Source organism: Marmota monax, unplaced genomic scaffold (assembly GCF_021218885.2).
Source record: "Marmota monax isolate L192 unplaced genomic scaffold, Marmota_monax_Labrador192_F-V1.1 WCK01_AAM20220418_F8-fsc00187, whole genome shotgun sequence".
In the NCBI taxonomy this organism is placed as follows: domain Eukaryota; kingdom Metazoa; phylum Chordata; class Mammalia; order Rodentia; family Sciuridae; genus Marmota; species Marmota monax.
In genome coordinates, this window is record NW_026694837.1 from 3004261 (window position 1) to 3027011 (window position 22751).

The window sequence follows — 22751 nt, forward strand, 5'->3', positions numbered from 1 at the left end:
GTTTAGAAGAGTCGTGTATTTTGTAGAATGTCTCAATTTTGGTTTTTCTGATGTTTCCTTATGATTAAATTTGGATTATTCATTTTTTGGGACAAACATTACAAAAGTGATGCCAGATTCTTATCAGGTGTTGATTTACTGGTGGTGTTAACTTTGATCATTTGGTTAAGATGATGTCTTCGAGGTTTCTCCACAATAACATTACTATTTTTATCCTTATAGGGGATATCTTATTATAAGACATTAATAAATATAGGGAAGTACTTTGAGATTATATAAATTCAGTTACTCTTCAAACTTCCACTCACTAATTTTATCATTTAATGATGATTCTTGCCTGAAATATTGATTTATTGCCTTTTTTTTTTTTTTTTTTTTTGTGGCATCGGGGTTTGAACCCAGCACCATTTGCCTCTGAACTCTATCCCCTGCCCTTTTTAAAATTTTATTTTGAGATAGGGTCTTGCTAAAATCCTCCTACCTCAGTCTCTCAAGTAGTTGGGTTTACAGTTATGTACCACCACATCAGGCTAAATAGTGACTTTCTAATTTTATCACTTTTACTTTTATTAATTGGCTTTCTACTATAAGGAGGAACTTCTTTACCTCTACACTCATTTGTTTACTCACTTATATCAGTGTAAATTCATAGATTTTTCATTCAGTAGTAGTAGTTATACTTTCATTATTGTTATTTTTCATGCTCAAATTATCTCAAATTTAGCTAGTGGAGCTCCTTTAAATTGGCTTCAGTGTCCTTTTAATATGTTCTCATCATTTTTTGAGCATTTCCTTACTTTTTGGCCCAAAGTATTCCATGATGCTTTACTTTTCATTTCTTCTATGCTTTTAGGAATTCACATGTGTAATAAGGAAAGGATATAACAAGGCTTCTAAATAATGCAGCCTAATGGTATGAAAGAACAGAGAACAGGAAGAAAATATAATTACTTCTGTTTGGGTTTGTGTTGCTTAGGCATGAGAAAGTTAATTATCCTATGAGATCTAATCCATGAGGACCTGCAGATGGAATAGGAGATAATATTAGGTGAACCTGAGGTGAAACCTAAAACTCAGTGTAGAGGTTGGTATGGTATCCTTAAATAATATGTGTCTTTGAATGGTTTTTACCCTCTGAATAATTTTTCTGGCTCTATGAAGAGAAAATAACTGCTATATTCATAATTACAACATTTATTGATTTTTCTTAGGGAACACAAGCTCATAAACTCATATATTTTTGTTTAGGGAGCCCCTGAAGCCTATCCATAGATCTTAGCTAATTATACCTACAGAAAAAATAATCATCTATCCTTCATCTTCATAGAAGCTTCACCTAAGCCAGCCTTTGTGGAAGGAAAATCTTATTTACCTTTAGAAGCTTTTGTGAAGAGTGATTTTTGTAACCATAATGCACTGATAGATTACTACTTATAAATGAAAAATGGCTCATTGTAATTTATTTCCCCTGTTTCTTCCTGTTGACATTTGACTACTCAGGGGAAATGCTGCGCAAGAAACGAAGGGAGAAGGATGGTCACAAAGACCCACTTCTGGTGGAGGTGAGTCGGCTTCAGGACAACATCATGAAGGACATTGCAGAGCTACGACAAGAGGCAGAAGAGGCAGAAAAGAAGCAATCTGAACTGGACAAAGTGGCTCAGATCTTGGGAATTAACATTTTTGATAAATCCCAGAAATCTTATAATGATAGTAAAGAGCCTACAGAAAAGGCTGGGAAAGCAGAAAAATCTAAGAGCCCAGAAAAATTGTTGTCATCCTCAAGCTCTTCCTCCAACAATAAGGTAATCACTGTTCCATTTCTATTATATCTTTTTTTTTCTCATAGACTCCTACAGAAGCTTTCTAACATTTTCTTAACCTTACCTTCCAACCTGTTCTTTACTCTTCTTAGAATCATTTTCTTAAAATCTAGATCAGATCATGGAATTTCAGCAGTTAATTGTTACCCACAAAGTAGAATCCAGAATCCTTAGTATTCAAGACCTTCCATGTTCTTGTTGTGGCATTTACTCCTTAATTCACTCCAGTCTATTCACAACTTAAGTTATTACCATGTTGCTAAAGCCAGTGGATACATTTCAGTTTTCAAATCAGCGGCTTTTGACATAGGGAACCACTATCTCCTATAAATACTTTCTTCCCTTGGCTTCTGTCACACTCCTTTTTCTCCAAGTACATTGGGTGCTGCTGTTTGGTCTATTTAGCTGCCTGTTGTCCCATAGATGATCTTTAAATATTTGAGTTTTTCAGGGCTCAGTCCTAGCCCAGTTCTCCAGAATTCTACTCTCTCCCCAAGCCATTTATCTGGTTTTATGCTGAAATACCATGTACTTCTTCCAGTTTTATATTTGAGTTCAAATGATTATTCTAAGTGTTTTAACAGCTCACTTATCATTTCTACTTCATTGTTTCATAGGCACTTCAAATTCAGTATGTCCTAAACCTAAAATTAGTGACTGCACTCAATCTCCCTCTAATTTTTTCTTTCTCTAGTATTATCCATTTTCAGTGAATTGCACCACTATTCAACAGTTTTCATGCTAATGCCTGAAAAGCATTCTTAGTATTTTCCTCTCCTTAACTGCCCTACAACCATCAATTACAAATTCTGTGTACTCTTCTTCCAAAGTAAATCCTAATCCCATTCACCTTACCATCTCTGTTGCCATCCAGGTAACTTCAATTCTTGCTTGTACTGCTACATTCTTGTTTTCTCCACATATAGCCAATGATTGTGATGCTTACTCCTTTGCTTACATCTTCAGCTTCATTGCATGCTTCTTTTCCTTCTTGCTCACCATACTTTATTTACTAGTTTTTTAATTCCTCAGATATATAATCCACTCTAATGCCTTTGTATGTCCTTTATTTGCCATACAAGCACAACTCTTTCACTTTTTTTTCAAAAATCAATGAATACCTTTTTTTTATGTTGTTAACAGAACTTTATTTTATTCATATGTGGTGCTGAGAATCGAACCCAATGCCTCACACCTGTGAGGCAAGTGCTGTACCACTGAGCCACAACCCCAGCCCCTCAATTCTTTCTTTATTCTCTCTTCTAACTCATATACATCCTTCAGATCATGACTTAAATTCCTTCTGACTCCTTTCCCTGATTCCCCAGATTGTTAAATTTCCCCAATATATATTCTCATAATAACTTATAATTTTTCTTCATAGCATTTATGATGGTTGTTATCATATAATTATATGTGTTCCCCCAGTTAGATTTTTAAAGTTCAGAGAATCCAGAGCTGTATATGTTTCATTCTCCAACATAGTCCCCAGCATATAGCTCAGTGCCAGGCACATAGTAATGAGTAGTATTCAGGAAGTACTACACTACATCTTATACCACCTCAGATTGCTTACTTTTCCAGTTGTGCATTATGCTATGACACCTCCCTGATTTTGTATTAGTAATCCTTTTAGCCAGGAATAATCTTTCTCTCAAATCCATTCATCCATTAAGGCTCAACTTGAATAATCCTTCCTCCATGAAGAATTGTCAGAATTCCACCTATTTTGAGCCCTTCTTTACATTCCCATAATGTATTCTTTCCTTTCTTTCTCCCTTCCCTCCTTTCCTTCCTCCTTCCTTCCTTCCTTCTTTCCCTCCTTTTCCTCCCTTCCCTCCCTCCATCCTTCCTTCCTTCCTTTGTATTGAACCCACGGTCTTATAGATCTAGGTAAGTACTCTACCACTGAGCTATATCCCCAATCCATACTTGTTTCTTTGTAAGATTTTTTTGATTCTTATTTAAAGACTGTTTTTGTTTTGTTTTGTTTTTGGTACCAGGGATTTAACCCAGGGACACTTTACTACTGAGCCACATTCCCAGCCCTTTTTATTTTTTATTTTGAGACGGAGTTTCAATAAGTTGCTTAGGATTTAACTAAGTTGTTGAGGGTGGCCTTGAACTTGCAATCCTCCTGCCCCAGCCTCCCAAGTTGCTAGGATTACAGGTGTCCCACCATGCTGCTAAAGACTGTTCTTATGTCTGGCTCCTTCACTAAATGAGAACTTCTTGAGGATAAAAGAGTATAACTTGTTTATTTTTGTGTTCCCCATGGCATCCATTATGTCTAGCACGTAGTAGGTGCTGAGATAATGTTGAGGTATAGGAAAGAGGATATTCTGTGGTATTTATCAACCAAATTCTAATTTTTCTCTGTCTTCCTGGAAGAGTGCTCTTTCTCAACTACATAGGACTACAGTCTCTTTATACCTGCATCTTGAGTCCAGGACTTCAGTGTTAGGCTTCTACTTATGAAGAACCCAATGGTAATCTATTATCTTTTTTTTTTTTTTAAAGTTGTAGAGAAACTCAATACCTTTATTTTATTTATTTGTTTTTATATGGTGCTGAGGATTGAACCCAATGCTTCTCACATTCTAGGCAAGTGCTCTACCACTGAGCTATGACCCCAGCCCATCTGTTATTTTAATTTGGGTAAATATGTTCTCTGAAGCTAACCAAGGATATGTTAGAATTAAGCTTTCATGTCTTCAGTAAGGAATGTTGCACTTAGAAACTTTCCTATTTGCCCTTGTTTTTCTTCTTTATATGTCTGTCTCTCTTGTTCTTCCTCTTTGAGATGCCAGTGATCAGACCCAGTGCCTTCTGAATACTAAGCAGGCACTCTCCCACTGAGCTACATCCCCAGCCCTTTTTTTTTTTTTTTAATATTTTTGGTAGTTGTAGATGGTCACAATACCTTTATTTATTTATTTATCTTTATGTGGTGCTGAAGATTAAACCCAGTCTCACGCGTGTTAGGTAAACACTCTACCACTGAGCTATAGCCCCAGCCCCCCTTTTGCTACTGTTTAAAATGTTGGAGCCAGCATGGTGGCACATACCTGTAATCTCAATGGCTCAAGAGGCTGAGGCAGGAGGATAATGAGTTTAAAGCCATGTTCAGCAACTTAGTGATGCCCTAAGCAACTTAGTAAGACCTTGTCTCTAAATAATATACAAAAAAGGGGTGGGGATATGCCTCAGTGATTGAGTGCCCCTGGGTTTAATCCCTAGTACCAAAAAAATTTATAGGTGGTTTGAGATTTTCTCACTCTTGCAGTTTATTTCAGAAAAATATATACACACATAAGCCTATAATTCCATTCATACCTCAGGGTATATTATTCCAAATATTCTTATTTTGTTCATTAGTTTATTTAACAAATATTTATCAATCACCATGAAAGTGGTAGGCATTAATCTAAATATGGGATGGATAGCAGGAAACAATATGGATCCATATTTTCATGAAATTGGAAAAGATAGATGATAAGTAAACAAGTGCATGTAATGACGGTTAAGAATGTAAGTTAAAGTGTATATAATAGTTAGAGAAGGTCTTTTGAATAAAGTGACATGTAACATTCTGCATGTATTTACATATCTTTTTGGGGGGGTATCGGGGATTGAACTCAGTGGGTACTCACCCACTGAGCCACATCCCCAGCCCTATTTTGTGTTTTATTTAGAGACAGGGTCTCATTGAGTTGCTTAGCACCTCGCTTTTGCTGAGGCTGGCTTTGAATTCAAGATACTTCTGTCTCAGCCTCCCGAGTCACTGGGATAACAGCTGTGTGCCACCACGCCCAGCTTTACATATTTTTTTAAAATACTTTTTAGTTGTAGATGAACACAATACCTTTATTTATCTTTATGTGGTGCTGAGGATTAAACCCAGTGCCTCACACGTGCTAGGTAAGCGCTCTACCACTGAGCCATAATCCCAGCCCAGCTTTATATCTTTAAAAAAATTTTTTTTCTAGTTGCAGATAGACATAATACCTTTATTTTATTTATTTATATGTGGTACTGAAGATTGAACAGAGTCCCTCACATGTGCTAGGCAAGTGCTTTACCACTGAGCTACAACCCCATACCATATATATATATATATATATATTTAGTTTTAGTTGTGGATAAACTTTTAATATTTTTATGTGGTGCTGAGAATCAAATTCAGTGATTTACACAAGTTCTCTACCACTGAGGCAAGTTCTGTACCACTGAGCCCCACAACCCCAGCCCTATCTTTTTTGATTATTCACGTATATTTTGTTACTTTTCTCAGTATGTCATAAATGTCTTTCCACGTCAGTAAATTTACTTCTGTAATATATTTTTCATAACTTTATTTTTTATTGTTTTTGTTTTATGGAGAGCAAAATTTATTTGACCAATCACATCACTGTTTTTTGACATAATAATTTCCTTAGGATAAATGTCCAGGAGTGGAATTGCTGTGTCAAAGGATGTACAGAATTTTTTATTTTTTAAATTGAACTGGGTATGGAACCCAGGGGCTCATGCATGCTAGGCAGGTGTTGTACCATTGAGGTGCCACTCCAGCCCCATCATTTTGAGGTATGTAATATGTATTCCCAGATTGTCTTCCAGAAATGTTACCAATTAATACTCCTACAAGCAGTGTAAGAACTCTCCAATTCCCTGAGTGTAATCTCTTTAGGGACTTTTGAATAGGACTCTGATAGGGAAAGAGTATCTTTGACATTCTTATTTTTTCCCTTTCTCTGTCTCCTATCTTCTCTCTACCAACCAGAATTACAGGTACCCAGTTCCCTTGTCTACTATAGAACCCCATCCATACTTACCTTCTCTCTATTGCAAAATTGTCTTTTTTTCTATTCCTTATGTCCCAACATTAACTAAAATTCTCATTTCCTGAATGCCATCATCCCAGCTTGGTGACTAATTCATATTATAATACTTATTGTTGAATTTAACATTGGGAAGTGTTTTTGTTTTTGTGATACTGAGGATTGAACCCAGGGGCACTTACTTTATCATTGAGATATGTCCTCAGCCCTTCTTAAATTTTATTTTGAGGCAGGGTCTTGCTAAATTGCCAGGGCTGACCTTGAACTTGTGATCCTACTGCCTCAGCCCACTAAATTGCTGGAATTACAGGTGTGCACCATCATGCCTGGCTGCAGTTATATTTTAAAAGAGAATTCATGTTAACTCAAAGGTGTTAAATCTAATGATGACCTTTATGTAGTTAGGAATATTTTACCCAGATTCCTTTAAGTCCTTTCACATAAATGACAGTCTGCTTTTTTTTTAAAAAAAAATTGTTTTGTTATATATGGATATAATACTTTTATTTTTATTCATTTATTTTTATGTGGTGCTAAGGATTTAACCCAGTACCTCACATGTGCTAGGCAAGCACGCTACCACTGACCTACAATAGTTCTGCTCAATGCACAACCCCAACAGTCTGCTCTATGCACAACACAGCCCCAACAGTCTGCTCTATGCACAACACTATAGCCCTTCTCTAGTTTTCTAAACCAGGATGCATGTGATAAGTGAGTTAGCCGTCACCTATTTTCTTTGTTTAATTTACTTTGCCTGTCAGTTACCTTTTCCATTTTGGTTTTTCTTACCACTTTGGTTATTGCTCTGATTTTAAAATTGAACAAGTGTATTTGGTTGTATAGTTAACAGGTTAATTATCTCCCAAAGGGTATACAGTGAAAAGACTCCTCCTACACTTGTTCTCCAGATCTCCTCCCCAGAAGGGCCTAATGTTTCCACAATTTTGGGTATTTTAGAAATATTTAAGGATATGTAAGCTACTGTATTGCCATTATGCTTTATTTTTTATGATGTGATAGAACTGTGGGTTCTAATTAGTTCTCTTTGAGCCTCGGACATAGGTTTCCCTTGGGGTTCTCCCCAGCTTGTCTAGCCTTTTAGGCATTGAAAATATGGTCATATATCCTTATTTCTATTATTACAACTACTTGATTTTTTCTGAGAGAAGACAAATCCAGACTACCTTGAATTCTTTTAAAGTTCGGGTTTTTCCCTTCTAGGAATCAAAAGTAAGCAATGAGAAGTCCCGCATTAAGAGCCCTAAGCCTGCTGAAAGCCCCCAGCCAGCTGCTAAGCAGTCTGATCAGCCCATTGCTGCTTATGAGTATTATGATGCTGGCAATCACTGGTGCAAAGACTGCAATACCATCTGTGGGACCATGTTTGACTTCTTCACTCATATGCACAATAAGAAGCACACACAGGTAGGTATCCTGTCTTCTGTTTCCACTATCACCCTCATTCCCCTCCAACTTCTATGCCCCCATCTGTATTACAAAGCTGGAAAATGAAACATGCTCATGGGCAGGAGCCCCAGTCTGAAGAGCCAAGAGGTACCAACAAAGGAGACACCACCCCCAGGGCTCAGTCCAGGGGACCTGCCTATAACTAAACACCATAACAAGTGTAAGTGAGGCTTCTGCCTCTTTTGATTCCTTGAGTACCTGATTTTTGTTTCATTTTATCTGTTTTTATTACTTGCTCTAACATGTGTTTACCTTTTCCACAGGTGAATTCCGATTAAACAGTTGGCAGAGGGGATGGGTGGAGGTGGGGAGCTCTAGGGACTTCTGGTTCCCTGGTCTTATGTGTGGGGGAAAAAAGAAAGAAAAGTGGGTCATTGAGTTTTTAGTGCTGTTGTGTGAGCACCTCTGCCTCTTGCAAATAGACACTGGATCCCTACAACAGACCTTGGGCTTCAAAAACCCAGAGTGAAGCCAAGCAAGATGCTGTAAAACGCACTGACAAGATAACTGTTCCTGCAAAAGGTGGGTTTACTCCTTACCTCCTTTTTGGTTTCCTCACATTCCTCATATCTCCAATGAAGAGGTGTCCCTGAACTAAAGTTCTAGGAAGCAGCATAGCATGCATGAGTCATGAACATTCCTTTTTACAAATCTGTAAGAATGCCTTCTGTGTGCAAAACATTATAGTAGGTCTTGAAGATATAAAGACATCTTTAAGACAATGATCTCTACCTAATGACCAGAATTCAATGAACGGATGTTAATTACATACTTAGTACTTAAAGTATAGCAGAACAACTGTATTTGTCATTGGCTTATTCACTAACATATTTGAAATCCAGTTATGAAGGATAGTAAGAGGTGATTTAACTGCCTTTTCAACTAAGAACTATAAAATATGATGAAGTGTTGCTATTAAGGGGTAAATCAAGAAGTAAATTTTCTTGATATTTAATATTTTTTTTTTTTAAAATACTTATTTATTAGTTTTCGGCAGACACAACATCTTTGTTTGTATGTGGTGCTGAGGATCGAACCCGGGCCGCACGCATGCCAGGCGAGCGCGCTATGGCTTGAGCCACATCCCAGCCCCCTTTTCTTGATATTTAAGCTTTTCAATTTCTTAAAACTTCACAAGTAGTACTCTTACTACATTCTTTAGATCTATAGAGAATAGTTTCTTGAACAATTAATCCTAACAGGAGAGTTTCTCATACACATGTTAGTGGACTGTTTGGGAGTACAGTTTTTAAATCTCATGAGATACTTAGTGCTACTTACAGTTTGAGGAGAATCAGCAGAGGGAAACACAGGAGAATCCTGAATTAACTAGTGTCCCCAAGAGATAGAAGGAATAGCAGTCAAGAGCTCAAGCCTTAGGTTGGGAAGACTATGCCCTTGGGATCCATCTAAATGCTTCTTCTGACTCCAAAGTGGGTAAGGTCCTCTTATCATAATTATTTTACTGCAAAGGGATGATGGGATTTCTTTTGGTTGCTGTCACTTTTGGTGGAAAAGACTTATTTCCTTAACTTTCTTCTGTTTCTTTCAGGCTCTGAGTTTCTGATTCCTATCACTGGGTTTTATTGCCAGCTTTGTGAGGAATTTTTGGGGGACCCAATTTCTGGAGAGCAACATGTGAAGGGTCACCAACACAATGAGAAATACAAGGTTTGTAGTACTTGATGGAGTTTCCTACTTTCTGCAGTGATTCTTTTGACTTTGTCAAACTGTGGAGCTAGAGATAGTTATTGACAGTTTAAATTCCATATAACCAATAGGATATTTGCTTTAATCTTAGTGAGAATCATTAATATCCTTGAAAAGTTTAATATAGGGATTTCTTCTAAGTGAATTGTAATAGTGGCAGGGCCAAAATTTTCTCTTTCATTATTTTGATCAGTTGTTGAGCCTTTTTCATTTATTTTTGCAGAAATATGTGGATGAAAACCCATTGTATGAAGAGCGGCGGAATCTGGACCGCCAAGCTGGATTGGCTGTGGTTCTAGAGACAGAACGGCGACGGCAAAATGAGCTAAAGCGCAAACTTAGTGAGAAACCAAAGGAAGAAAGGAAAGAAAAAAAGGCAAAAGTTGTGAAAGAAGCAAAGGAAGACGATAAGGTCTCTGTGGAATTAGAAGACCAGCTCCCTGAGGGTGGGAACTCCCCTGAAAAAGCTGAAAATAAAAAAAGTTCTAGCATCAAACTCCAGTTAAAAGAAGAGGTAAAGAAGGAATCACCAACATCATCGTCTTTTGGGAAGTTCAGTTGGAAGAAGCCAGAAAAAGAAGAAGAAAAAAGTTCAGTAGTAGCCTCAAGTATCCTTAAGGAAGAGATTATGGAAAGCAGTAAGGACAAAGAAGATGGCAAAGCTGAAGCTGGGAAGGCAAAACCCATCAAAATTAAGCTCTCTGGGAAAACTGTTGTTGCACATACCAACCCCTGGATGCCTGTTGTGACAACTTCAACACAGACTAAGATCCGACCCAACCTGCCTATTCCATCCACGGTACTCCGCAAATCAGGTTCAGCTACAGTGAGCAAGCCTGCTCCACTTAATACCTTTCTGTCTATCAAGTCCTCTGGAACCACTGCTAAACCTCTGCCAGTAGTTAAAGAATCTTCAGCTGATCTCCTTTTGCCTCCAGACATTATCTCTAAAGCTTTTGGAGGAGAAGAGGTGATTCTAAAAGGATCTCCAGAGGAAAAAATGGTGCTGACTGAAAAGATTGAGCCATCTCATATACCTGAGCAAATGTTGCCACCTCCTCCACCTCCACCACCTCCACCACCACCACCTCCACCTCCCCCTCCCCCAGTTATACCTCATCCAGCTGCTTCATCTCCTGCCCAAGCAAATGCTGTCTTGGCTCCCTTAAAATCAAACTCATTTATATCTCAAACTCTAAGTCCTGGCTTTCTGGGTCCTAACATTTTGAACCCAGTGTTGCCTGTAGCCATTATAGCCTCAGCACAGCCAGCTGCCATTCCTTCTGATGAGACAGCTCCTGGGGTGAGTGAGAGTGACCAAGACCAGGCCCTATTCTCTGTGTTGGTACGTCCTCCACCACCCCTCTCAAGTGTGTTCAGTGAACAAGCCAAAAAATTGGAGAAACGAAATTCATGCTTAGCTACAGCCAATGCTAAGGACCTGTATGACATATTCTACAGTAGTGGTGGAAAGGGGACCCCTGAGACCAAGCTGAGTGGTGGTTCATTGACCAATGGGGAAAATAGCAACCTCTCTAAAACTGAAAGTTCAGATTCTACTTCTACGTCTGCTTTGAACAGCAGTGCCTCCCAAGAGGGTTTGGTCACTGCTTCTATTGTCAGCAACACTGAAAATCCCACTCTGGTGTCGGTAGGGAAGTGGTCAGTTGTAGAACAAGCAGACCCCAAAAACAGAGGTAATAGCTATGGCTTCTTACAGCCTCTGACAAGATTGTGCCAAAACAGGCCTTATGAAACTATTACCCCAAAGACAGATACTTTGGCCATGTGGACTTCTAGCTCATTCCAGAGTGACACTGATAGGGATGTATATCCAGAGTGGAAAATCAATCTTGACCTAGAAGAGCCAGGGCCACCTGAAATAGACCCAGCTCCTCAACTGTCGGATACACACTGCCATACCAAGACATCTCGGAAGTTGATAAAAATTCACCTCAGAGATTCTGGTAACAAAGATAAGGAAAGCCAGGAGTTTTACCAAACTGAAGATTGTGGAGAAGGTGTGATAAAGTCAAACAGTGAACTAAAAGGAAGGGTAGCAGTTGAAGAGGGAGCAAGTGCCAACATTGGGTCCCACAGCATAGAAGACTCTAATTTGAACCATGGGAGTAGCTATATCCAAGAGGGAGAAGTAGAGCAGCCGAATTTGCTACTGATTGACAAAGAGGCTGAACAGTCTAAGAAATTGATGACAGGACATGAAACTCTAAGTAAAGTAGTAATTGAAGTAAGTGCACAGACTCTGTCTTCCACAAAGTCAAAAATAGATTCTTTTCCATCAGAAACTAGATCTTTACTCCAGAACCCACAAAATACACCTGGAAAAATTTCTGCCCCAGAATTGCTGCTTCAGTCCCCTGTCAGGTCAAATATATATTTATCAGATAGTCACCAGGAGCAAGGAGTTTCAGCTGGTAGTGAAGAGTGGTTAGAAAATTCAGCTCCAGGTGCAGTTTCCAGAGCTTCTAGGTGCAGAAGCCTCAAACTCAAGAAAGAAAGATCAAAAGATTTTCAAGGTAAAATAATCTGTGATCTGCCTGTTTGGGATGAGAACAAGAAAAGACCAGAGATGTGGGAGAGCCCCGAGAAACCAGAAGTGGAAGCTGTGGAGCTGCAGGATGTCCATCCAGAATTAACAGTGACAATAGAAAGCAACACCTTAGAAGACTTTGAAGCTAAGAATTTAAAAGTAGAGAAGCTTGCTGTCCTGGGAAATCTGGGGAATATGCATGTTGATTTCTGCAATTCTCGGGTAGACCCAGCACATAGATCCCCAACTGCCCTATCTCAGAAAATATGTGAAGAACATTCTGTATCACTTACAGGGTGTAATCCCTCTATCCCCAGTGACTTTGAACCAATCCCATCTTTTTCTGGGTTTCCATTAGATTCTCACAAAACCCTGGTGCTTAACTTTGAGACAGAAACTGAATATAATTCATCTAATCCCAGAAGTGGGAAGATCACTTCTAACATTTTGAAAACTGGTTTTCCTATAGAAAATGTTGACCATGGCTTGAGCCTAGAGGGAACACATCAGGCCCTTGATCTCTTGGCAGGAGGAATGTTGCCTGAGGAGGCAGAAGAAACTTCCCAATTACAGAAGCAAGAGTCACTCAGATTGGAATCAAAAACAATTAGTCCTGCAGGCCTTGGACCATCTCCTTGTCTTCCAGACCTTGTTGACTTTGTCACACGGACATCTGGAGTTGGAAAAGAGAAGATATGTTCTCCCCTCTCTGATCCCGATGACCCTCCTAAGCATAGATCCCTGGAGATGGGACCACTACAGCTAGAAATTCCGAAAGTATCCATCACAGAGGTAGCAGCTTCTCAAATAAATGAGGACAATGAGAGCCCTTTGAATTTGGCAAAAACTCCAACTTCGGCATCCCCTTCAAGGGAGCAGGTAGTTGGAGGCACTCAGGAAATGTCTGAACAAGAAACTGTAGTTGATGCCATCCAGGACCACACAGAATCCAGTGTTCATGACGAAGAATGAACCACCCAAGGCTGCTTATGGATGAATCAAATTGGCTTCTAGAAATCAGATGCCCACATGATCCAGGACTAATTGGCAATCTCATCTGGAACCTACACCAAGAGTCGGCATCTTACAGTAAATGTTTATGGGAGTTAAAAAATTTACCTCCTTTCCTTCCCCACCCCTTAAAATACTGGACAAATCAAGCATTAACATCTATACATACCTGTAAAAAAGTATTTTCTGTTAATTTTTGTTCTTTTTGGTCAAATTGTTTCTCCTACTTTGTCATTAAAGTCAAATGTCTATCCTGGCTCACCACATAGTGTGCTTTGATTGTATTTTGGCTTTGACACTGCCATTTCTGGAATGTGGGGGAGGAGGGAAACAAAGCTGACTTCTCCAAATGCTGTGTTGTATTCCCACCCAATATCTGGGCAGCTGATGAATCTCTGGGAGAAACACCAGAGTTTGCTGAAATGGAAAACTTCTACTGATGAAGGAAGAATTGTTCATCTCTTAGGCTTCCATTTCGATGGGCCTGCCTTATCATTGTTTGAAATGTAGCGTGAGTAGCCCTTTTGTTTACTGTCTACTTCCCTAATTGGCATGTCAATTCCCATGTTTCCCTTACTCTGTTGCCTTTGCTTGAGATGGTCCTGCTAACCCACAAACTTGTTTGGAAATGGCCACAGTAAACAGAAGAAAATCTGGCAGACTCACTTTGAAGATGACAAATCAACAATTGGGTAAGGCTTATTCATGGTTCAGTGCCAGGAACAGATGTTATTGGGGTTTGCTTGAAATGGCCTTTGCTTATTGTATTGTGATCCAATAAATCTGTATTAAATTGTTTAGCAGCCATTTCTGTTCTGAAGAGGTAGAAGATCTGAAACTTGTCTTGGGATTGGACTCATTCTCTGTTCTACAAAACTATGTATCCCTTTCTCTACCTCTCCCTTTCCCAAGTTATTTCCACCATAGTGTGATGTTTTGGGTTGTACATTTTGTTAAAAAGATTAAAGGATTTATGAGTTGGCTTGGACAAGTTTAATTTTATTTTTAATGTGTTAATTTCTTGGAATAAATATGCATTAATCTCATGTTTCTTTCTGGATTTTTGTTTTGAAATTGCACACATTTTAACTTCAAAGGAAAACCAGAATAGTAAACCCCGGCTGCCTTATTGTCTGATTCCCACCCCCAACCATTCTTTCCCCCTACTTGTCAGGGCTACTTCATGCTAGAATGTTAGGTTATATAGTATGTGATATTATGCTGCCCAAATTGGTAACGAGAGACAACCGTGATCTGGTATCTTCCTATTGTAAAGCTCGTTATGTACCCTGTGTTGCTTTCCCTGGGCTTTTCTAGGAAACTGAGCTATCCTATGACAGGTACTTGTTTAGGATGTTCTTGGGAATTAGGTAGTTCAGTTCTCAGGTTGTTTTTTTTTTTTTTTAATTTCTGTCCCAGTTTCCTTCTCATATTCCTATGTTTAATAGTTTGTAATCTGGCTCAACAGTAGCTTAAGAGACTTCTCGCATCTATTTCTCTAATGAAATGTAGTATTAGTAATCTTTTTCTATCTTCAGAATTCTTTTTTCCCTATTTCCTTATGTAGAGGGCTGCAGAATTTCTAGATTGAGTTTTCAGAAGCAATTTAATTTTTCTAGAAACTAAGTATTATCAAGTTAGAAGTTATCCTGGCCTCTGTTCTTCATGTTGTGAAAAGGGCACATTTAGATAGCTAGATCCAGGCTGGGGATGTGGCTCAAGCGGTGGTGTGCTTGTCTGGCATGCGCGCGGCCCAGGTTCGATCCTCAGCACCACATAAAAACAAAGATGTTGTGTCCGCCGAAAACTTAAAAAAAAAATAAATAAATATTAAAATTCTCTCTCTCTCTCTCTCTCTAAAAAAAAAAATAGATAGCTAGATCCTCAAATACGCCTCAGGTATTTGCCTTGCTGTGATTTTGGACAAGTTGCTTTACCTCACTGTGTCACAGGGTTAGTATGTGTGTATGTATGGTTTTCCTTTAAAATGATCATTATCCCAATCTCAACACCAAATGTTTTCAGGGTCTAACCATCCTGAGTAGTATTTCTGAGCCCATTTTTTTTAGGCTGAAACCTAAGTTCAGTGTATTTTTCTGGCCTGGAAGCCACAGATTGACTCAAAAAGATGTCCTTCAGGAGAGCTTGAATTAAGGAAGCTTCAGAGAGATTTATAGAGGTTCTCTCTCCCTATTCTAGAAGGTTTTCTACAGGAATTTAGGGAATGTAAACATTTTAAATGCCAGTTTGTGTTGATTTTAGGCCTGTTCCTTTAGTAAGTTCCACCTCTTTCAGGGGTGAGACAGTGGGGTTAGGGAAAGAGTTGGGAGGTGTTAATCATACGCAGATCTTAACCTTACTCCTTCTCAGAAGGATTCAGAATCTTGTTCTCTATGTTAGGAGGGGAGACTTGTAGGAAGGGAAGAGAAGCGGAACTAGTTCTAATAACACTTGTCATCTCTGTGTAACTTTGGGATTTATACAAGTTATCAGTTTGGGCTTTTTCTAGAATGCTCACTTGAAAATTCTGGAAAAGGAATTAATTTTTGAGTTGAAGGAATGGCATTCTTTGTATCTACCCTGAACCAGCTGAGGGAGAGCTTTCAGAAATCTATAGACTGGGCAGGAAGAGTTGCTGGCTTCTTCCTCTTTGATCAGTGGAATCTTAGTTTTGAAGCTCATCTAGAGAAGACTTGAAAGTAGAGATCTAACCCTGGAACTGGCATCTAGAGGTAGGGCATATTTCTTTTCATTCACTACTATCATAGTACTAAAGAAAGCTTCAACTTAAGAGAGAAGACACCTGCAAGGAATGGGCCCTGATCTTTACATGTGGCTTATGGTATCATATACCTGTTTTAAATTTCTACAAACATTAGGAATAATTCTTTTTAAAGATAGAGAGGAGAGAGAGAGAGAGAGAATTTTAATATTTATTTTTTTTTTTTAGTTTTCGGCAGACACAACATCTTTGTTTGTATGTGGTGCTGAGGATCGAACCCGGGCCGCATGCATGCCAGGCGAGCGCGCTACTGCTTGAGCCACATCCCCAGCCCAGGAATAATTCTTATCTGATTCCCTCAACTGACAACAAATGATTAGCAATTATGTTTAAATGTGGGCAAACTCCTAATTTTACCTGAGTTAACTCATTAAAAATTCCCCTTGACTTTGTGAATGGAGACTTCCTGCTTTATAAACCATCTTTCTCTTATTCATGGCTGTTCTAGTAGGGCATATAATACTCTTTAGTTATCTTTCTGCTAATAATACTGCTGAGTAATATATCAAAAGTATTCCCACCTTACCCCATACGGCTTCATCTCTAAGATAATAAATTAAAAATTAGTTACAACTTTGGTAACTCAGCATACCAGAATATATATGTCTAACGGATTGCCAGGTTCACAGAATGAGTAAGAATGGGGAGGAGGGGTTAGGGAGCTGGACATATAGCACATAGGCCTCCAATAGGCATAGGAAGTGTGTGTGTGTCTATTTTTTAAAGTAGGGGAGGATTCAGAGAACAAATAGCCTATAACACAATTGAGGTGGTTTGTTTTTGTTTTGTTTTTTAAATATATTTCTAAATCTTGGTTGTCCTCACTTTAACAAAGCTTACCTACCAGGTCCAGAATGAGACTTTAAGCAGACTCTTCACTTATTAATAATTTCTGTGAGAAAATAGACACGCAGAAATAGTTCGGGATTGTGAGCACATTTCTTCTTTATTTAGAGTTTAATTTTGCAATAATGTTTATGTAATTTTTTAAGTAAGATTGTATATACAACAACAGTATCCATCAATAAGCTAAGCATTAAACTTACAATGAAATTCTTTTAAATAATCACCAATATTCCTAGTTTCCCCTCAGCCCATATACAGTTTTGGAGAAAAAAAATCATAAACCTGTATGTTTATGTTGTAGCCCTTAACATGGTTGTAATTTTACAATATGTATTCCTTTGATTAATATATGGCCCCCAACTGCATTATAAATTCTCCAAAGCACAGGAAGTCATCTTTGCTTAGTAGTTTTTCATCATTGTATTCACAGTGCACAGTTGCCTGGCACACTGAGGGTGCTCAATAAAAATTCATTCAAAGAATCATTGTAATAGTAGCTTGTTTTTATTAACTGATTGTTAATATTTAGTATTTTACATGTGGGTTAAACTATTAATTGCTGGGTTCCTAGCCCTTCAGAAGCCAACTGTTTTGCTTTTGCCCTGAGTCTTTGCATACAAAACACCATCAATATCAATGAGTTCATGTCAATGATAGCAGTGGTCCCTTTATTTTTACAGCATTCTAGAATAGTAGTGCTACCAGGCTAGGAAGGGGGACACACTACTCCAGCATCTCTTGGAAGATAAAATAAGGATGGGGAGGAGGGTAAACTGACCTGAAAGTAAACAAACAAAAAAGAGTTTGAGGGTTCTAATTTTCATATGGCCCCCTTTATCCTTCCAACTAGATAAGTATGTTGAAGTTAGTTAAACCCTAAATCCCTCTGATTTAGCCAAAGGAATTATTTAGTATTTTGTGGTCCAACAGCTTCTTGACAGCTCATCAAAATTAAAACTGTCAATTTCATTTCTGGATGGAAACAACTAAAAAAGAATATCTTAGGAGCAATGCTTTTACTTTTTATTTCATATTTTCTGCTGTCTGTCAATCTTCTGATCATAAAAATACATTTTATATAAAATATTTTATGCACATAAAATGTACACATGCGTATACACATGTACATAAAAGATGTCATGTTTATGTCAGTAAGGGTTATCTGGTGCTATAGAATTTTAGGCCAGGTTTTTGGATTCCCACCCTGATTTTTTAATTTTTATTTCTATGTATTTAAATTAAAAACTTTTAAAGTTGTCTCTCTTTGTCTTCACTCCTCTCATCTGCTTTCCATTGTAACAAATAGATCCTACTGTTTTTCCTTCAAGACTTCCTAAAATTCTACTCCCGTCAATGCTGGGCAGCATATCTTCAAGAAACTCCTACCATTCTTCTCCCTCTCTTCCTCCTCCCCTTCCCTTCCCTCTACCTTTGTTGAGCTGATTGTGCATATCTGCTAATGGACAAGCACTGGGATCTTAAGTTACATAAATCAAGACACTTGTCTTCACAAAGCTTGTTTTTTTTTTTTTTTTTTAAATATTTATTTTTTAGTTTTCGGCGGACACAACATCTTTGTTTGTATGTGGTGCTGAGGATCGAACTCGGGCCGCACGCATGCCAGGCGAGCGCGCTACTGCTTGAGCCACATCCCCAGCCCCACAAAGCTTGTTTTAATGTCAGGTACATATATCATAGTCTCAATGCAAAAGAATGGAAGATAATGCACAGATAATGATTTAAAGCTTTACAGGCTTTTGTTACTTCCATTCTTGGGAGATCAGGTAAGAAAGGAGTTTTGTAGAAAATAAGGGAAATGAGTATTTTTAAGGAAAGTGAATGAGCAGGTTGACAATACAGTTATATAATGGGAGAACAAAAGGTAGAGGAACAAAGAAATGACCATATTGAGGGATTTTCTTTCATCTTCTCTCTGATACTCTGCCCTGCTGAGTTTCCTTCCTATAGCCTACCTGTATAAGAATGATTATGATCACGTTACTGACTCTAACCCACCTATCTTCCTTTCTTTTCAGGAACAATTACAGAACTCTTCACATTTCCAAAAGAAAGGACTGCAGCAGATATTTCTGCTCCAGAGAATCAGGAATAGAAACCACAAAGACCATGGAAATGTTGAGCGCCCTTGTGGCCAGTAAGCAATCACCTCCAGGGTCTGACTTCCAGAAGGTGGGTATGGTATGGCTGCTTGGGGCAGGAATGGGTTATGGAGAAAGCTCTGTCATTTTATCTATGGGGAAATAGTGAGTTGGGTGAACAAATATGTATATATCTGTGTCTTTGTATCAGTAGAGGAGGAACAGGAAAAGAATGGATATAGAGGGTATGTATTTTAGACTTGCTATTATGCACCCATTTAGCATTGAATAAATGATTAAACTTCCATTTAGCATTGAATAAACTATTTTTTTTTGAGAGAGAATTTTAATATTTATTTTTTGGTTTTCGGCAGACACAAAGTCTTCGTTTGTATGTGGTGCTGAGGATCGAACCCGGGCCGCACGCATGCCAGGCGAGCGCGCTACCGCTTGAGCCACATCCCCAGCCCTGAATAAACTATTAAACTTCCATTTCATTTAGTGCTATAATATTTATGTTAAAACTATGGATTTAATGCCTTCCCATTCTTTTTAGGCCCTATGCCTCAATGTCTCTGGAAAGTAGAACATCTCTTATTTTGGTTCTACCCTCCCTTAATGGACAATTCAAGAATTAAGGTAAAATTGGATATGACCTTAGAGGAATAGGGTATAAATAAGCAAAGGAGATTCAAGGAAGGGGAACAATTACAGAGGAGATGTTTGAAAAAAGTCCTGGAATATCAGACAGTTGTCTACCAGATTCCATACAGTCTTTTTTTTAGATGTGTAGACCTTTATTTTATTCGTTTATTTAAATGTGGTGCTGAGAATTGAACCCAGTGCCTCACACATGCTAGGCAAGTGCTCTACCACTGAGCCACAGCCTCAGCCCCTCCATACAGTCTTATTACTTTTCCTACACACATTGAAATATCTGGGCCAGTCACATGGTGCACATGTGTAATCCCAGCAATTTGGGAGGCTAAGGCAGGAGGATTGCAAATTCGAGGCCAGCCTTGGCAGGTGAGACCCTGTCTCAAAAATAAGTAAATAAACAAATGAATAAATAAAGTGCTAGAGATATAGCTCAGTGGTAGACCACCCCTGTTTTCATCCCCAGTACTGAAAAAACAAACATCTGGTACACAGGAACAGGCAAGCATCATTCCAAAATACCAGGGAAACTTCTTACTCTCTATCTAAAATGATGGACATTTTTTTACTCCCTTTTTGTGTTTGGAACTGTGGGCTCAAAGACACAGTGGAAAAGAGAACCAGAATTCAGTATGACTTAATTGAATTTTAACTCCTTTAAACTCAGATTCATTTCATTTAAATCTAAGCTGCCCCAATTACAGATTTACCCAGAAAATTCTTAGTTTTGTTCCTGATTTGCAAATCCAATCACTTTTAGGGTCCTAGAGATCTAGTTTACTGCCTAAATCTATGTTCTTGGTAACTTGACACTACAGCTATTTAAAACAACCAAACATACATACAATGTATAACCAAAATCATCAGTAGAATAAAAAGGAAAGGGTAAAAAGTATCTCAGGAGCTCTTGGTACTGAGATTTTTATTAGTTAAGGACTACTCATTCCTAAGGCATGACCCTGTAGATGAAGCAATGGAAAGCAGCCTGGTGCCAGGGCTGCCAACGCTTTGTCACCACCACTTTCTCTCCCTTGTTCCAGCCCAAGATCTGTTTCTCACCGTCTATCATATACCTCTTCCCAGGAACAATCAAGAGTGTTGGGCACAAGCTTTCATTCCACGCTCTACTCCAGCCCCTATTTTTCTACTTATATCTCAATTCTCTAGTAGTATCTAAAGTCTATATCTAAAGTATACTGATCTGGGGAGTGGGTGGGGGGAAGAAAACATTTTTTTAGTAGTGTTTTCCTCTTTGGACTTCCTTGATATGCAGGAGTTCACGTGTATTATGAATGATGAAGTATTTTAAGATTTTTATTGAAATATGATTCATATAACATTAAATTTTACATAACATAAAATCCACCATCTTAAAGTGTGTGATTCTTTGATTTGTACAATGGTTGTACAACCATCATCACTAATTCAGGAACATTTCCATCACCCCCCCTCCCCCACCAAAAAAAACATGTATCCATCAGCAGTATGCTCTGTACTCTAAAGCTATTCCCAAGACAGGTAATCAATAATCTGCTTCTGTCTCTGTGGATTTACCTATTCTGAACATTTATATAAATGGAGTCATACTATATGTGGTCTCTTGTGTTTAGCTTTCACTTAGCATAAGGTTCTCAAAGTTTACCCTTGTGAACTCCATTATATTTTATGCCTGAAAATATTCCATTGTAGGGATATGTCATGTTTTGTTTGTACATTAGTTGATAGATACTTGAGTTATTCCCATTTTGGGAATATTGTGAAAAATGCTGCTTATGTCCATATACAAATTTTTATGTGGACATGTCTTGTGGGTATATACCTGGGAATAGAATTGCTGGGACCTGTAACTTAAAAAAATAAACATTTATATTAAAGTATAATGTTTATATTTTAAAAAGCACACATGACAGTTGTCAAGTTCAATAATTTTCATAAGTAAACATACCTGGGTAACCAACACCAATCAAAAAATAGAAAATAAGCCAGGCATGGTAGCACATGCATGTAATCCCAGTGGCTCAGGAGGCTGAGGCAGGAGGATTTCAAGTTGAAGCAAGCCTCAGCAATTTAGCAAAGCTTTAAGTAATTTAGCAAGATACTGTCTCAGAATAAGAAATTTTAAAAAGGGCTAGGGATGTGGCTCCAGTGGTTAAACACTCCTGGGTTCAATCCCTGGTACCCCCCTGCCCAAAAAAAAGTATGTGGACTGGGGTTGTAACTCAGTGGTAGAGCACTTGCCTAGCATGTGTAAGGCACTGGGTTCTATCCTTGACACCACATAAAAATAAAAGTATTGTGTATCTATAACTAAAAAAAAAAAAAAGTGTGAGCTGGGTGTGGTAATGCATAACTGTAATCCCATCGACTCCAGAGGCTGAGGCAGGAGGATCACAAATTCAAGGAGGCCAACCTGGGCAATTTAGCAAAACCCTGTCTCAAAAAATAAAACTGGTTGGGGAATATATCAGTGGTAGAGCACACCTGGTTTAATCCTTAGTAGCACAAATGCACATACGTACACATTAACACACACAAAGAATATGAGTGAGGAATGGTGGTGCATGCTTATAATCCCAGCAATGCAGGAGGCTAGGGTGAGAGGATTGCAAGTTTGAGGTCAGCCTGGGCAATTAAAAAGACCCTGTCCCCCAAAATAGAAAGGACTGGGGATGTAACTCAGTGAAGAAAAACCAAGGTTCAATTCCCAAACCAACACACACACACACACAAAAAAAAAAAAAAAAAAAAAAAAAAGAGAGAGAGAGAGAGAAAAAGAGGAAGAAAATGATCAAAACCCCTGAATCCCATCTCAACTATTTCCAGTCACTTCTTGTCCAAATTGTAATCACTATTACTGCTATCACAGGTGTTTTTTTTTTTTTTTTTTTTTTTTTTTTTTTTTTTTGCCTTCGCTAAAAAATGTTATTTTATTATAAGGAAAAGACACAGCAAAACAAAGCT

General features: G+C 38.3%; 1 protein-coding gene across 2 annotated transcripts in view; it reads left to right on the forward strand.

Moving 5' to 3' along the window:
* Znf318 (zinc finger protein 318) overlaps positions 1-19630 on the forward strand; it is a 35224-nt gene extending 15594 nt beyond the window's left edge. The window contains exons 6-10 of one of the 2 annotated variants that reach the window (XM_046426136.2): positions 1501-1805; positions 7889-8092; positions 8557-8656; positions 9687-9805; positions 10068-14452. In XM_046426136.2, coding sequence (XP_046282092.1) covers positions 1501-1805; positions 7889-8092; positions 8557-8656; positions 9687-9805; positions 10068-13367 — 4028 coding nt within the window. In that variant the 3' untranslated portion in view covers positions 13368-14452. Of the gene's footprint in view, positions 1-1500; positions 1806-7888; positions 8093-8556; positions 8657-9686; positions 9806-10067; positions 14453-19070; positions 19225-19507 lie in introns of those variants that run through there. The other variant, XM_046426137.2, reaches the window with a different exon arrangement.
* Positions 19631-22751: the final 3121 nt, after the last annotated feature.